The sequence below is a fragment of the Cicer arietinum genome, chromosome 6, assembly GCF_000331145.2.
Source record: "Cicer arietinum cultivar CDC Frontier isolate Library 1 chromosome 6, Cicar.CDCFrontier_v2.0, whole genome shotgun sequence".
In the NCBI taxonomy this organism is placed as follows: domain Eukaryota; kingdom Viridiplantae; phylum Streptophyta; class Magnoliopsida; order Fabales; family Fabaceae; genus Cicer; species Cicer arietinum.
In genome coordinates, this window is record NC_021165.2 from 12,656,804 (window position 1) to 12,674,295 (window position 17,492).

Sequence of the window (17,492 nt, forward strand, 5' to 3'; positions counted from 1 at the left end):
TTAAACTTCCCACATTAGAGAAAAACCCTAATGATACAAGATTTATTGTAACATAATATACATAAAAAAAAAAACAAGTCTTTTATGTTTGAATTACTTTATTATTAGTTACTTTCTAAATCTTAGTGTTTTCTTCATTTGTACTTTTCAATTTAACGATACATACGTCGTAATTGATATTAAATGAAGTTTCTTGGGAGACAATACTCAAAATTGTCATTTTATTGCTTGTAATAATTCAATTCAATTAATTATAAAAGTTTTTTTTACAAGAGACTGCATTAATTTTACAAGGTGCACATACAACATCATTCTCTTAATTAAAAATAGGTCATTGGTTATTTTATATACGTTTAGACACTTTTATGTTGCTGAGTGATGAAAGTTGATTAAGTTTCATCGATATATTGATAATCACTTACTTCTCTTTCAACTAATTTCAAACCTCACCAAATTCACTAGAACCATAATAAAGTTGAGCAACAATCACTTACTCATTATAATAGATTATAATAGATTGTATAAGCGTTGATTCAACCTCATCAAAATATTCCAATAATACAATGCATCATCTTATTCTCATCAAATTCACTTCTTAATTTTCATTCCCATCATACTCAATTAGAAAACTCCATCAATGAAATCATTTCCTTTTTCTTTTTTCCCACCCATTTCCCCAAATCCATGCTCACCAATAAACCAATCCAGCAACCACTAAATTTGATCAATTAAACTCAAATAAAAACATAAAACAAGAATATTTACAAAGCAAAAAACGAATAGTAAGAAAAATGGGTTAACACTTACAACAACTAATTAAATACACTTAATCAATATATACAAGATTCGTTTTAACAAAATACGATTAAGGAAAATAATACTTTTATGATTGAATTACTTTATTCAATGTACTTCACAAACTTCGGTGTTTTATACATTACTTAGTATGTAGTTGATATTAAATGAAATATTTTAAGAGACAATATTCAAAGTTATTATTGTATTTATTGTAATAAGTCATAATAATTGATTATCACAGTTTCCTACAAAGAACCAAAACAAATTTTGTGAGGTGCATAGATCATATCTTTCTCTTACTTAATTAAAGATGATTATCTTTTATACTTTTAGATATCTTTGTATTATAAAGTTCTCAAAAAGAATCATTATGTTATGGTTCTTAAAATATAAATAGAAATACTTGTATTAATTTATTTATGTACATACACATCTAACTTAAAACCATTGTAGCCATCAATCTTATACAATATTTGTTGGAAATTGGTGACATATTTTTTCGTGTATGACATTTAGTGCTTTCCCGATATTTGGCAACTCATCAAATTTACATGACATAACATTTATATTACTATTTTAATATTTATGTTGCATGTTTTAGTTTTAAATTTAAATTTAGAAAACAATTATGTTGCTAAGGATAAAGTTGTATGATAGTTACTTTTAAAGTTTGAAAAAAATTGTTATTTAAAACTAATTTATACAAAAAAAAAAGTACCTAACAAAAATTGGTAGCTAGTTATTTTTTTTCAAACAACAAATATTTTATATATATATATATATATATATATATATATATATATATATATATATATATATATATTATAGTATTGATAGTATCATTGTTATAAATATTTTGAGAGTTAAAATTAATATCATCTTTTTAGTAATGCATTCCAAACTTACTATCTCAACTACTAAATCAATTTTATATCTTCAATTCAATACTTAATTATCGGTTTTTAATTTTAGAGTGTTTTTTTACTAATTACTTTTAGAATTCATTTTATATTACGATGGTATAGATATTATTATTGGTTACAACTATTGCAATTAGGTATCTTTCATTTTTTTAATAGATAAATGGGTATGTTCCATTGAATTAATGTATCCTAATTCTCGTCTCATAATAAAATATCCCCCCACACCTAATAGTAGTTATCTTTTATTATTTATATTTATCTTTTTTTAAAAAAGATTATTTATATTTATCTTAATTTAATTAAAAAACACTTTAATATATTATTATACTATTTCATTGTCTAATTTATGAAAATTGGGGATGTTATATCGTGTTTTACTTGACATTTGAAACTATATTTTTTTTCCAAATTTCTTTATTTTTAGTTTTCAAATCCATTAATTCTCACCTTAATGAAATTGCTTTAAAGTATGATTTTATCTCTGTTACTTCTATACGAAGAAGTCTTGGATTCAATGCAACAACTTATAAACTTTTTGTCGAAGAGAAATTTGAACATAAAAACCCAAGAAACATGCTACATTAAAAAATTCAAAAAAATCTCAATTTTGTACATATTTAATTGATCTAATACATAAAATTGATAAAGCAAACAAATCAAATTTTAATGTAATCTCAACTTTTTGTTAACAATTTTTATTATTTACTTTATTTTAAAATATAAATTACTCGATTTAGAAGAATTTAATGTAACTTTTACGTGTATTATTTGTTTGCAAGTTAACTCATATGCCCGAGCAATGCACGGGTGACAAAATACACTAGTATATTATTATTCACAATTTCGGTGAAAATGTAAAACTTGACCTGAGATTATTTTAGTTAGATTTTAAATTTAAATTATTTTGAATGATCAATTTTTAAGTAAAATTCGTTATTTCCTAACTACTTGAACCTAATCAATTGATAGTCATATGATATAATAAGAATATTCATCTATATGAATAACTTTTTTTAACTTATAAATTAATTATATTTAAATAAATAAAAAACTTTATTATCGTTATGATCTACATATAAATAAATAATACTTAATATTGATACAAACTTTAGTATTTTTATTTTTCTTTAATTTCTCTAATAATTGAATTCCTTCGATATTACGTTTTCTAGTCACATCAAATTATTGATCACCACTTATTGTTCATTTGATATAGCATCAATATTAAGAGAAAATAAAATTTGATGAAAGCAAACTATATATTTGTTCCAGACCAGACTCAAGAGTTTATTTGCGAATCATAGTGGATACAACTTATCAACCCTAACAAACTATGAAAAATCTTATAGGACTTCATACAAAAGCACATCTGGCGCATATTAAAAGTATACAATAATCTAACCTTAAACCTATATATGTCAGACACAAATTTATTTGATTGTTAGAATGTGTACAAGTACCATCTCCTCCAAAAGGTTGTAGTCTTCCTTCGTTGTACTTCCTAGTCATTGATCTAGTTCTACTCTGAATCAATATCCATAGTTTATCACACAAGTATTATTTCAATTCAATTGAGTGCAAATTTATATAGTCCCCCGGCTTATCACCGACATAAGCCGACAGTCTATTCAGGGTTCCAAACTCAATGTTGGCAACTAAACACAAAGGTTGCGCTCGTTGCAGGACTTAACCCAACACCTTACGGCACGAGCTGACGACAGCCATGCACCACCTGTCCGCGTTCCCGAAGGCATCCCTCTCTTTCAAGAGGATTCGCGACATGTCAAGCCTTGGTAAGATTCTTCGCTTTGCAAAGTCCAACATAAACATATCCTTTACCATGACCAAACATATACAAAGATGAAAAAGCATTTAAAATTAAAGCAATACAACATAATTTTAAGATTTTAGAAGTGATCATCGCCATTATCATAACCATTGATTGGAGGCAAAGATAAATTCTCACTCTCATCAATTGCATCATATATAAGTGGATTAATATCCTTGTGTTTGATTTGTAGGGTAAGAAGCAATAACCGATTTACCTTTTGGATCATTAAGATTAGACCCATGGGCTTGATTGGGAGGAAAGACAACATCAATAGGTTAGGCTCATCCAATGGAATCAAATTAATTTAATGTTTGCATGTCATTTCTTACGTGGGAATAAAAGCAAAATTGGAAAGAGTATTCTTACTCATTTCATCTATGGAAGAAAAAGCTACAAGATTTTTTTTTTTTTATAAACCACTTTCACTTACATTAGAAGATAAAAAGCATGAAATAAAATCATTTAACATCATTAATTAATAGATCTAATCTATCTCTAATAGATTGAGATACCGCATAAATTTTATGAACAAATTCCATAATTTTGTATTTCTTTCTCCTAACAAATTAACCGCTAATATTTTACTATAAAAAAAAATCGAATGTAAAACCTAGGATTAATTAGAAGATATCTTGCATGCCATGAGAAGAAATCTTTCCTCTATTGTTTGAGACTTTACTTATCATTTTTATTTGCCAATTCCCATATAGATGCATCCATTTATTTTCAATATCTTCAAAGTTGCACCTTGTGCTTCCTCAATATATGTTTGATCCAAAAGTTCATTATTTTTCTATTCAAAGAAGGCTCTACATAACAAAAGGGTTTTATTGTTGGACATAACATAAGAATATCAACAAAATCACCACAAAGTGTTGATAACTCGTAGGACTTTTTGTGAATGCCATTCTTTCGCTTTGAAAGTGCTACGAAAAGATCTTTCTTTCTCTCAATCTTCTTCATCTCTCGCTTTTGTTTTCCTTTTGTCGTTTTACTCACCATTTTAATTCATTAATCAAAATAATACTAATTGAGAAGAAAGAGCAAATAAGCTATGTAATGTTGTAGTTCCTATTTTTATGTGTTAATATAGACAAAGAAAATATGGGGGAGTTGAATTCTATAATAAAGTAAATCAAAATGTTATGTGCTGTGGTTTTTCAATTAAAATAACCCAATTTAATTAAGATTCGCTAGATAAAAACATAAATGTTTCATTAATTACCATGATTTCACATCACGCATTATTTTATCAAAATAAATAAAAAAAGCATCACAATTATATTTGAACCCATGTGCAAATTTATAATTTTTGGTTTAACCATGTGGTTCTTAAGAAAAATACTTATATGATAATAAAGAGTTTAGTGGTTCAGATATAAGTAAAATTTGATTAAAGATAATTCCTACTATAATTTGAATTCAGATTATTCTGAATGATTCATTATTATTTGAAACTCATTACTACTTGATTCCAACCACTTAAATCTCTCTCTATATATTTTCTTGTTTTTGAAAAATTTATAATTTAAAAAAAAAAATATCGCTTTATTTAACTAAATAAGTTCCTATATACATAATCATATTGAGATATATGCTTTGGATTTTTAATTTAGTCTTATATTTCAAGAAAGCGTTATGGTTAATTAAACCAACCTTATCATACGTATACATGTATTACAAAAGAGAAAATATTAAGTTATATTATATGATAACAATTTGTTAAATTGAGAATATATAGAAAAATTAATTAATTAATTAATTTTTTGCCTTATGTGTTTGGATTTGCCTCTTTATTTTTTATACATTCGTTTTTTTATTTAATTATAAGTTCCAATCTCAATAACAATTAACTTTGAAAATATTAATTATATGCATTATAAAATTCTATTTTACATAGTCTTATTAATCGACTACAGTAATTGTTAATATTTTTATTTTATCATGTATTGCTAATTCATAGTTTATAGTAGGGTTTTAATTAAAATTTTAAATTAATGACAGTGAATAAAAAATTTCCTCCACAAAAAATTAGATATTTTTAACTTGGGATAAATCAAAAATGAAATTTTAAAATGCAAATAACTAAAGATAAAAATAACAAAAATATGAACCTAGTAATAGACTTCAAATTCATTTTTTTTAGATGAACTTTTAGTGATTTTATAAATATATCTATAAAAAAACATTCAAAAATATATAATGGCTTAACAACAATAATCAAAATAAATTACATGATAATTTTATAAATACTAAAAGTCGTGCCTTTTATAGAGAGTAAAAATATAACATTAAATCTTTTAAGGAATATAAACATATTTAATCCTATTTTTTAAAATATGAATTAATATTTAAAAATGATTTTCAACAATAACTGTATATATATGTCCATTTACATTGAAAATTGAGAGGATTTGAACCTGATATTTTACATAATAACTCAGAGTCCCTTATTCTCTTTCTCTCCAAATTCTTCTAAAATAGAGAAGAATTTTTTTTATAAAAGAATTATATTCTCTTCAAATTTGAACCAAACACAATTAAAAAAATATTTTATCTCCTTCTTTCGCACCAAATACACTCTAAAACTTGTAAATCAATAAATTATACTCATTTTAGTTCGTAAAAAAGTACACTTACTTAATTAGTGACTTTAAATGTAATAAAATTTAACAATTTCGGTATTTTTAATTTAATAGTCATTCAGTAACTTTTTTTAATGTTGTCATTTCTAAAATCCCTTAAATCAATTAAAATTTTATTTTTGAATTACTATTTTGTTCTTATAAATGAGAGGTTGAATTATTTTGGAATCAACAAAATACAGTACTTTAACGTTTCCGGACATCCAATAAAACTAGAACAAAATAAAATATTTTTAGTCATACTAATAATAATAATAATAATAATAATAATAATAATAATAATAATAATAATAATAATAATAAGATAATTAATAATAATAATAATAATAATAATAATAAATAAATAAATAATGTCCATTAAATATTTTTTATTGACATGATTTGGAAATTAAATTTACTGCACATCTTTTAAGATTTTTATAAATTAAATCTTGTCTTTTGTGTATAAATGTATCTCTTGGGATTTTTCATTTTCCAAGACAAATTGATGCAATTAATAAGAGATATGTACAAAGGAACGATAAATGCAATTAGTAAATTATATAAGAGCTTATATTTTGGATTTATTTTTTAAAAGAGGACTTCTAATTAAGGGATGATAATTTGATTATATCCAATACGTGCCAGAAAAAATTATAGAAAATAAGCAGGGTAAAATTCTCAAAATAATATATATATGATAACAATATTTTGATACATCTTCAAAATTCTCAAAACAAATTATCTATTATTTCTCTGTCTTTTTCTTTTATGTTGTGGTGGATTTTTCTACTTTGCCACGGCATACTTAGCACAGCGATGACACTCCATATATTTATGTAACAATAATCTCGTTTAATAATATTTGAGTCAGATTTGTAAGAGACGCATCATAATTTTTTAATGGAAATGTAAAATTTTATTTAAATTTTAAAGAAAAAATTGCCTAAACAATAAAAATATGTCAAAATCTAAAAAAATCAAATTGAATTTTTTTTTTGGTAACAATTATTTTATCACATGCTTATAACATTTTCCCACTACCTTTTAGAATTTTTCGATAATTTACTTCCAGTAGTTTATGAATTGATGATTTCTAGATTATATATATATATTGTCAAATTTACCCTTATTATTTTAAATAAAATTCTTTTTATCCATTATAGTTTATTTATTATAATTTAAAATAAAAAATATGCTTATATCACAATATAGACATGGTTGAATAGGAATATGATAGAACAGTCGTATCTTCTTTAAAAAAAAAGTAAAATGCATTTTTATTATGTAATATATTTATATTGTTATATGTCTGTTGTTAAATTTTATTACTATAAGATTGACATATATGGATTAAATATATTTTAAAATAAATTTTAGAAAATAAAAGTTAATTTGATAATAAAAATTTTAAAAATATATTAGTTTAATAATTTTAGATGACTGAGAAATAAATTTTAGTTACTAAATTAAAAATATTGATTGTTAAAATTTAATTATCAATTAAGAATACATTTTTATGTCATTTTGTATTTTAAAATTAATTAACTTAATAATTTTATTAAACACTACAATTAACTTATTTGTTATCCACTCTAAAATTTAAAGATAGAGATTTTATTTCACTAAATAATCATCTATCCGCCTAACTTTAACGAAACAGAGCCAAAATTTATCATATAATTTTTTTCATTTTCAATGTTGAAAATAGCATTAACAATTATCTTGTCAAAATGATCTATAAATATTTATTGCAGATAGAAAAATAAATGAATTAAGATAATTAATTAATAGTTAAGGGTGCTACTAGGAAAGAATAAATAATTTTATCAAAAGTAACAAAATTTAATAATTGAGAAAAAAAGACTAGTATTTCAATAAATAGTTTTTTTTTGGGTATTTTAAAAAAAAATGGGCTAAAAAATTAACTACTACTTTTAAATAAAATATAAGCAACAAAAGAATTTAAAATATAAATATATTTAATCATAATTTTTAACTAAATACATCCACTTATTCAATACAATTTTTACTAATATTTCATTCATTAAAAATAGAGATTTTATTTCACTAAATAATCGTTAGCGGTAAATTTACCATAAATACAATTGAAAAATAATTACTAGAAATGGAAGGAATAATAAATTTATTTTAAGACAGTCTTTTTTATATATTTCCTTAACATTAAATTAAAATTAACTTTAACATCAAATATTATTTAACCCACTTTTACATGAATGTAGCCAATACATAGAGGATTTTACCTTGAACTACAAAATCTATATTCATTTGATATAGATTTTAAATTAAACACACACATAATTGAAACTAAATTTATTAAATTAAACAAAGAGAAACGACTCGAATTCACCCCTAGTATTTAATTTTGATCAATTTGGGTTTTCCCCATTTATTGCCATGATTTATTTTGATAAACTGGATAGGTCTATTTGCAAGGGCAAGCAAAGATGCAGCTGCATCAATTTCACTTTGAAGCACTTTCAAAGAATCATTCACTTTTTGAAGCCCTTCAAAATCATAAGCATCAAGATCAATAGGGTCTTTACCTTTTTCCATCAACTCTTGGTTCAAATCATTAAGCCTTTGGTTGAGCTCATTGATCCTTCCAATTTGGGGAGATCCACCAATTTGCTTTGATGATTCACCTCCCAATTGATAATTTTCTTCATTGAGAAACTCATTAGTCACAACTTCAAAAGTTGGAGAACCAAAAGCAAAAAGGTTACCACCAGGAGTGTAACCACTCAAACCAATTCTAGAACCACAAAGAATTGATAACTCACTTGCTTTTTTAATAAGACCATTTTTTCTCTTAGAAAATGTAACATTTCTACAATCCCTATTTCTCACAAATTTAATATCTATTTTTTTACGGCCCATGATCACAATTCTTTCCCAAGTTGAGTTTGTGGAAGAGATGGGGTGGTATTTAAAGAGGAGAGTTGTGTTTTTTTGGCCTTTTGAAATAATTATAATTATTTATTTAATTGAATTAAATTAAATGTTATAGGAGTTTTTCAATTATTATACAATACTTTTGAATTAATTGAAAGAATTAAATATTTATATAATATTGGTTTTTTTTTTAATCTTAGACAAGTGATAAAATGTAAATATAGAAAGGTGATAATTGATTATGAGTTGTTTTTATTTTTTGAATACATTAAAATCCATAAATGTAATTTCCCCATATCATATGGCCAAAGTCAAATAAATAATAATTTCATCGTTTTAATTTTTTTTTTCTCGCACACAATTTTGATGTTTCGGGTTCAAACTTAATAATTTTGATATTTGTCAGTTGAATTAGGTCTTGCGTATCATTCATTTTATATCGATTCAAACTCTGACTTAGCTAAATTATATATATTAAAAAATATTATTGATGACACGCACAAAAAGAAAAATATTATTGATCATATTAAATCTACAATCTCAATTTTTTTTTTGTCTAAGTGATTAATACATTGGATCATTATAAATAAATAAAATAAAGTTAAATGAATGGCATTTTAGACATACTATTATTAAATAGTAGATAAACTATTGATTTTTTTTTAAATACAAATTAATTTTTTTTTTTTATATTCCATTATAAAGAAAGTGTATGGTCAAACTTAGTATAGTCACAATATAATAACTTCGTATTTTGTCTTTAAATTTTAACTCAATTGATATTACCCATATTGTTATGTTGGAGGTATTGTCTTGGATTCGAACTCAAAGTCTCACATATGAGTGAGTTTTATGAAGTATTTATTATCCATTCTACGAACTAAAAAAATATAATTGTTTTAAAAAAAATACTATAATAACTTTTTACAAAATACAAATTTTACGAATTCAACGGGTGATTCATGTTGTATTATCATGATAAGCACACGCCCATTTTTAGATGATTTTAACATCTCTGGTCATGCCATTTAATAGTGCATATTCTCTCCGGTCTTATTTGGAAGAAACAATTGAGTTATAATTTGGTCAATAAAGTTGATGTATTTGATTCATATGAGTTGATATATTTGGTTTATATAAACTAATTATATTAATTTTTATTGGACAAATTATAATTCAATTATCTCTTATAGAAAAATTTGAAATAGTGTATTTACTTACATTTTAAATGTCGAATTATATATTTAATTAAAATAATCCGATTAAACATAAAAAAAATCTATACTATTTGAAATTTAACATATTTTATCTATTTAGTAACAACTTGTAATTCCAAGATTGGATTTTTCAAATTTGAATTCTACACAATGATGTGTAACTATGCTAAGTTTGGGGATTAATTAAATTAAATTTTAAAATAATTTTATTTTATAATATTTGGGGATTGTGGAAGACATAGGATGGTATTTAAAGAGGAGGGTTATGCTTTTTTGGCCTTTTGAAATAAATATAATTATTTATTTAATTGAATTAAATTAAATGTTATAGGAGTGTTTTCTGGTTAGAAATTATTGTACAATATTTTTGAATTAATTGAAATAATTAAATATTTATATAATATTGGTTTTTTTTAATCTTAGATAACCGATAATTGATTCTAAGTTGTTTTTATATTTTAAATACAACGTTAAAATCCATAAATGTAACTTCCCCAAATCATGGCCAAAGTCAACTAAATAATAACTTGATCATTTTATTTTTTTTATTCTTTTTTTTTTCTCGTACATAATTTTGATGTTTCGAGTTTAAACTTAATAATTTTGATATTTATCAGTTGAGTTAGATCTTGCGAATCATTCATTTTATATCGAATTATGAATTAGCTAAATTATATATATTAAAAAAATTATTAATAACAAACACACATAAAAAGATTATTAATCATGTTTAATCTACGATCTCAATTCTTTCCTAAGTTTAGATTGCGAAAGAGATGGGATGGTATTTAAATAGGAGGGTTATGCTTTCTTGACCTTTTAAAATAAATATAATTATTTATTTAATTGAATTAAATTAATTGTTATAGGAGTTTTTCCTCGCTATAAATTATTACACAATACTTTTAAATTAATTGAAATAATTAAATATTTATATAATATTGGTATTTTTTAATCTTAGACATCAGATAAATTGTACCCATGGAAATCTTGTAATTGATTCTGTTATTTTTTGAATACAACGTTAAAACTTATAAATGTAACTTCCCCAAATCACGGCCAAAGTCAAATAAATAATAACTTCATCCATTTTTTTTTTCCTTTTCTTTTCTCACACACTATTTTGATATGTTGGGTTCAAACCTAATAATTTTGATATTTATCAGTTGAATTAGGCCTTACGAATCATTAAATTTGTATCGAATTTGAACTCTGATTTAGCTAATTCGAATTATGAATTAGCTAAATTATATATATTAAAAAAATATAAATTACAAACACACACAAAAAGATTATTAATCATATTTAATCTACAATCTCAATTCTTTCCCAAGTTGAGATTGCGAAAGAGATGGGATGGTATTTAAAGAGGAAGGTTATGCTTTTTTGGCCTTTTGAAATAAATATAATTATTTATTTAATTGAATTAAATTAAATGTTATAGGAGTTTTTCCAAACTATAAATTATTACACAATACTTTTGAATTAATTGAAATAATTAAATATTTATATAATATTGGCTTTTTTTAATCTTAGATAACTGATAAGCTGTTTACATGAAAATGTGGTAATTGATTCTGAGTTGTTTTTATTTTTTGAATACAACGTTAAAATCTATAAATGTAACTTCCCCAAATCATAGCCAAAGTCAAATAAATAATAACTTCATTGTTTTATTATTTTTTCTTTTTTCGCACACAATTTTTGATGTTTCGAGTTCAAACCTAATAATTTTGATATTTATCAATTAAATTAGGTCTTACGAATTATTCATTTTATTTCAAATTTGAATTTTGAGTTAGCTAAATTATATATATTAAAAAAGATGATTGATTAAACGCACAAACAAATTTTTAATTATATTTAATCTACAATCTCAATTCTTTCCCAAGTTCGAGATTGTGGAAGAGATCGAATGGTATTTAAAGAGGAAGGTTATACTTTTTCGCCCCTTTGAAATAAATATAATTTGTTATTTAATTGAATTAAATTAATTGTTTTAGGAGTTTTTCCTGACTATAAATTATTATACAATATTTTTGAATTAATTGAAAGAATTAAATATTTATATAATATTGACTTTTTTAATTTTAGACAACCAATAAACTGTACACATAAAAATGTGGTAATTGATTCTGAATTATTTTTATTTTTTTAATACAGCGTTAAAACCCATAAACGTAACTTCCCCAAATCATGGCCAAAGTCAAATAAATAATAACTTCATTCATGTATTTTATTTTTTCTTTTCTCACACACTATTTTGATATTTTGAGTTCAAACCTAATAATTTTGATATTTGTCAGTTGAGTTAGGTCTTACGAATCATTCAGTTTGTATCGAATTTGAACTATGATTTAGCTAATTGGAATTATGAATTAGCTAAATTATATATATTAAAAAAAATATTAATTACAAACACACACAAAAAGATTATTAATCATATTTAATCTACAATCTCAATTCTTTCCCAAGTTTAGATTGCGAAAGAAATGGGATGGTATTTAAAGAGGAAGGGTATGCTTTTTTGGCCTTTTCAAATAAATATAATTATTTATTTAATTGAATTAAATTAAATGTTATATGAGTTTTTCCTGACTATAAATTATCACACAATACTTTTGAATTAATTGAAATAATTAAATATTTCTATAATATTGGCTTTTTATAATTTTAGACAACTGATAAAATGTACACATGAAAATGTGGTAATTGATTCTGAGTTGTTTTTATTTTTTGAATACAACGTTAAAATCAATAAATGTAACTTCCTCAAATCATAGCCAAAGTCAAATACATAATAACTTCATTGTTTTTTTTTTTCTCGCACACAATTTTGATATTTCGAGTTCAAACCTAATAGTTTTGATATTTATCAGTTGAATTAGATCTTACGAATTATTAATTTTATTTCAAATTTGAATTCTGAATTAGGTAAATTATATATATTAAAAAAGATTATTGATTAAATGCACAAACAAATTATTAATTATATTTAATCTACAATCTCAATTCTTTCCCAAGTTGAGATTGTGGAAGAGATGGGATGGTATTTAAAGAGGAGGGTTATACTTTTTTTCCCATTTGAAATAAATATAATTTGTTATTTAATTGAATTAAATTAATTGTTTTAGGAGTTTTTCCTGACTATAAATTATTATATAATATTTTTGAATTAATTGAAATAATTAAATATTTATATATTATTGACTTTTTTAATTTTAGACAACCGATAAACTGTACACATGGAAATGTGGTAATTGATTCTGAATTGTTTTTATTTTTTGAATACAACGTTAAAACTTATAAAAGTAACTTCCCCAAATCACGACCAAAGTCAAATAAATAATAACTTCATCCATTTATTTTTTTTTTTCTTTTCTGACACACTATTTTGATATTTTGGGTTCAAACTTAATAATTTTGATATTTGTCAGTTGGGTTAGGCCTTACGAATCATTCAGTTTGTATCGAATTTGAACTATGATTAAGCTAAATTATATATATATATATATATATTAAAAAAGATTATTGATTACACGCACAAAAAGAAAAAGAATATTGATCATATTTAATCTACAATATCAATAATTTTATTTTTGCCTAAATTACCCTAAATGATTAATACATTGGATGATTATAAATAAATAAAATTAAGTTAAATGAATGGAATTTTAGACATATTATTATTAAATAGGAGATAAACTATTGATTTTTTTAATGAGTTTTTTTTAAAAAAAAGATATAAATTAATTTTGCTTATATTTCACTATAAAGAAAGTATATTGTCAAACTTAATATAGTCACAATATAATAATTGTATTTTGTCTTTAAGTTTTAACTCGGTTGACATTATCGATATTATTATGTTGGAAATATAATCTTGAATTCAAACTCAAAGTCTCACATATGAGTGTGAGTTTTATGAAGTATTTATTATCCATTCTATTGTCCTAAATTATAATTCAATTATCTCTTATAAAAAAGATACGAGACAGTGTATTTACTTATATTTTAAATGTCGAATTATACATTTAAATAAGATAATTCAATAAAACATTAAAAAAAAATTATACTATTTGAAATTTAACATATTTTATCTATTCAGCAACAACTTGAAATTCCAAGATTGGATTACTCAAATTTAAATTCTACACAATGATGTGTAACTATGCTAAGTTTGGCAATATATATATATATATATATATATATGGAAAAATACACATAGTCCTTTATGTTGGTCATCTGTATTAGATTATTCTTTCAATTTTATTTATTTATTTATTTATTTTATCATTTCAGCCTTTCAAGTCATAGATCGTGCATACAATTGATATTGATTTATAGATATATTTAAAATATGTTTGTATATAATTAATTTTAATTTTTTATTTAGTGATATTAATTAGGATTTATTTGAAAAGAAAACAACAATTTATCTAATAATTTAAAATTAAACTTATATTTGTAAAATGAATTATTATATTTAGAGATGCAAATCTTATTATTAACGGTCTTAAGGATCAATCGAGTCAATAAAAACATTAATGTACTTGATCTAAAAATATATAAATTTTTTTATCGGCTCAGTTATCTTTATGTTTAGAAGCATAATATCAACTTTTTTATTTACTCAACTGAAATTAAAAAATTAATTTGATTTTTTGTTAAAAAAAATAAAATTTAAGAATTCTAAAATTATTCATTTTCTTCTCTATCATCATCCAACGTCTCATTTGTTGAACAATTATATCTTATTGAAAGAGAAAATGGTATAATAGAAACAAGAAATATATTTAGACCAAAAAAGAAACAAGAAATATAAAAAGAGTGTTTTAATATAAATATTTAAATAGTTTTTAAGGTTGAATCTTCGACCACATCACCATTTTCCACCCAAAAATAGTTGTCACAACTCCTTGATTGGGAATTTCAAACACACTAAAAGTTAAAGTTTAATTTTGTAGTTGGTTGAAGAATATGTCGAAGACCAAGCCATCAAATATGTTTCACTATATTCTTCTCTTAACTTAAAATGTCAATTGATGCTGATTTGGAGAAAGAGGAGGTGAAACAAAATACATAAGTTAAATTGTAGAAATTTAACTCCTGCTTAATCAACCATGTTAATAATGGGTTATATTATAATTTCAATGGTGACATAAGTAGGTAACTAAATCAACTTCATAAAGCCATATATAAGCATTTTAAAAGGTAACGATAAACACATGTTATGATTTAAAAGGACAATCTAATAAAAAACTTAAATAATCAATTTAGTACAATTTTTTTTTTTTTAAATTGGGGAAGAAATTTATTTTTTTACTAATCATTTATTACAATGTCAATATATATATATATATATATAGTCATTTAATATTTCGAAACCTTTAACAAATGAAGTTACCATAAATTTTATAAAAAGATATTGTAAACTTTCTCAAATTCCCATTTACTATCTCTTTTTAATTACATGAGTTGAAAAAAGATATTATCATATTTATAATAGTTAAGGCTACCGTAAGAAACATTTAACTAATTAATATTTCGTTTATATAGTAAAATAACAAATAAAATGAGATAAATTGCTTTTGTTGCTAAAAAAACTTTTACAATATAGGAAAACCTAGTAGGCAATATATTGAAATTAATTAAGACAGTATGTAAATAAATAAATAAATTAATTAATTAATTAGTATTCTCACCATTTCTAATAAAGTATTGTTTAAGGTTTCTTCACAAGAACTAACAAAATCAATCTTAAGGAGTGAAATAAGTTTCTTGAGTTGGCCTTGTTATTTGTAGTATTATTCATATATTGTTGTAAATGCAATATATGATAATCACTGAATAATTTTTTAAAATAAAATTAGATACGTTCTGAAAAAGATAATATTTCATCCGTTCTAAAATAATTAAGTTATTTGATTATTTTATACAATTAAAAAAAAATAGTATAACTGAAACAGCGATAATAGTATTTTTTTTATCAAATTATCTTTATTATGTATTAAAGCATTATCAAATTATCCTTGTTATGTATTAATGCATTATTAATGTTTATAAAAAATATAGAAATATGACATATATGCTTAACATAAAATGACATTCAATATAAAAATTTAGGTTATATATTTTCCTGAATCGAGATTCATATAAATGTGAATCAATTCATGTGTTTTGCATTTCACAAATCAAATTTAGAGTAAAAACGAATCGATTCAAGGACATTACATCATAAATCCATTCCCGAATTTGAAAATCCCTTTAAAATGTATTTATGTAAATTTTAAATGCAATCTTAATTATCATGCACCTATATATAGTAGTATGCATGATTAAAATAGGTTTTGTCAAACAATTTTATGATTCACAAACTTAAGCGAATATACATAGTCTAATAGATTTCGAGTTTTTTATATAAATATCTCTCTTTTTTAAAAAATTTCTCTAATTACCTTACTTTGAAACTTCTACCTTTAACTTATTTTTAATTTTAATTGTTATTATTATTATTATTTAATTTTTATTTAATTGTTATTATTATTATTTAATTTTTATTATAATTTAATTTATTTTTTTTTAAATTTATAATATAATATAATTATTTTTATTTAATCAGTTTAATTATAATAATTTTTAATTATGATTATAATAATAACTAAAATATAAAATTTATTTATAATTTATTAATATATTTTATTTTAATTTATTATTAGTATTTTTATTTTTTAAATAATTAAATTAATAATTTTAATAATAAACTAATTTTAAAATATAACAAAAAAAAAAGTTCTCAATTAGAGGTTGCTTTCCCAAGAAACGACCTTCTATTGAAGTTAAAATTTTTTTCCTTGAGGTGGTCGCTTTCCCAGAGAACGACTTTCTACTGAAAAAAAAAAGTAGAACATTTAGAGAAATAAATTTTAGACTAGGGCAATTAAGAAAAAAAATTAAAAAAGAAATATACATATAAAAAACTCATAGATTTCATATTAATTAGTTTTGCCTCTAGTGATGTTAGTGTATTTTCTTTAATGTCTTTCTTAAATAAAAAAGTTCATCTAATTCTCTAACCATTTTCACAACCAAATATTCAATGGTACGTATTGCCACGTCCTTAACTACTCACACTACACACATGACAATTTTATATGCAAGTAAAGTGACTTCACTAGTTTGA

At 22.8% G+C, this 17,492-nt stretch overlaps 1 protein-coding gene across 1 annotated transcript; it reads right to left on the minus strand.

The window, feature by feature from the left end:
* Positions 1-8,549: 8,549 nt before the first annotated feature.
* LOC101509856 (agamous-like MADS-box protein AGL29) lies at positions 8,550-9,077 on the minus strand. Its single transcript, XM_004504858.3, has one exon. The coding sequence runs from the start codon at positions 9,075-9,077 to the stop codon at positions 8,550-8,552; it is 528 nt and encodes a 175-aa protein (XP_004504915.1).
* Between the last annotated feature and the right edge of the window lie 8,415 nt (positions 9,078-17,492).

Excerpts from the sequence above, each read along its gene's own strand:
- LOC101509856 (XM_004504858.3), bottom strand. The coding sequence starts at position 9,077 with ATGGGCCGTAAAAAAATAGATATTAAATTTGTGAGAAATAGGGATTGT.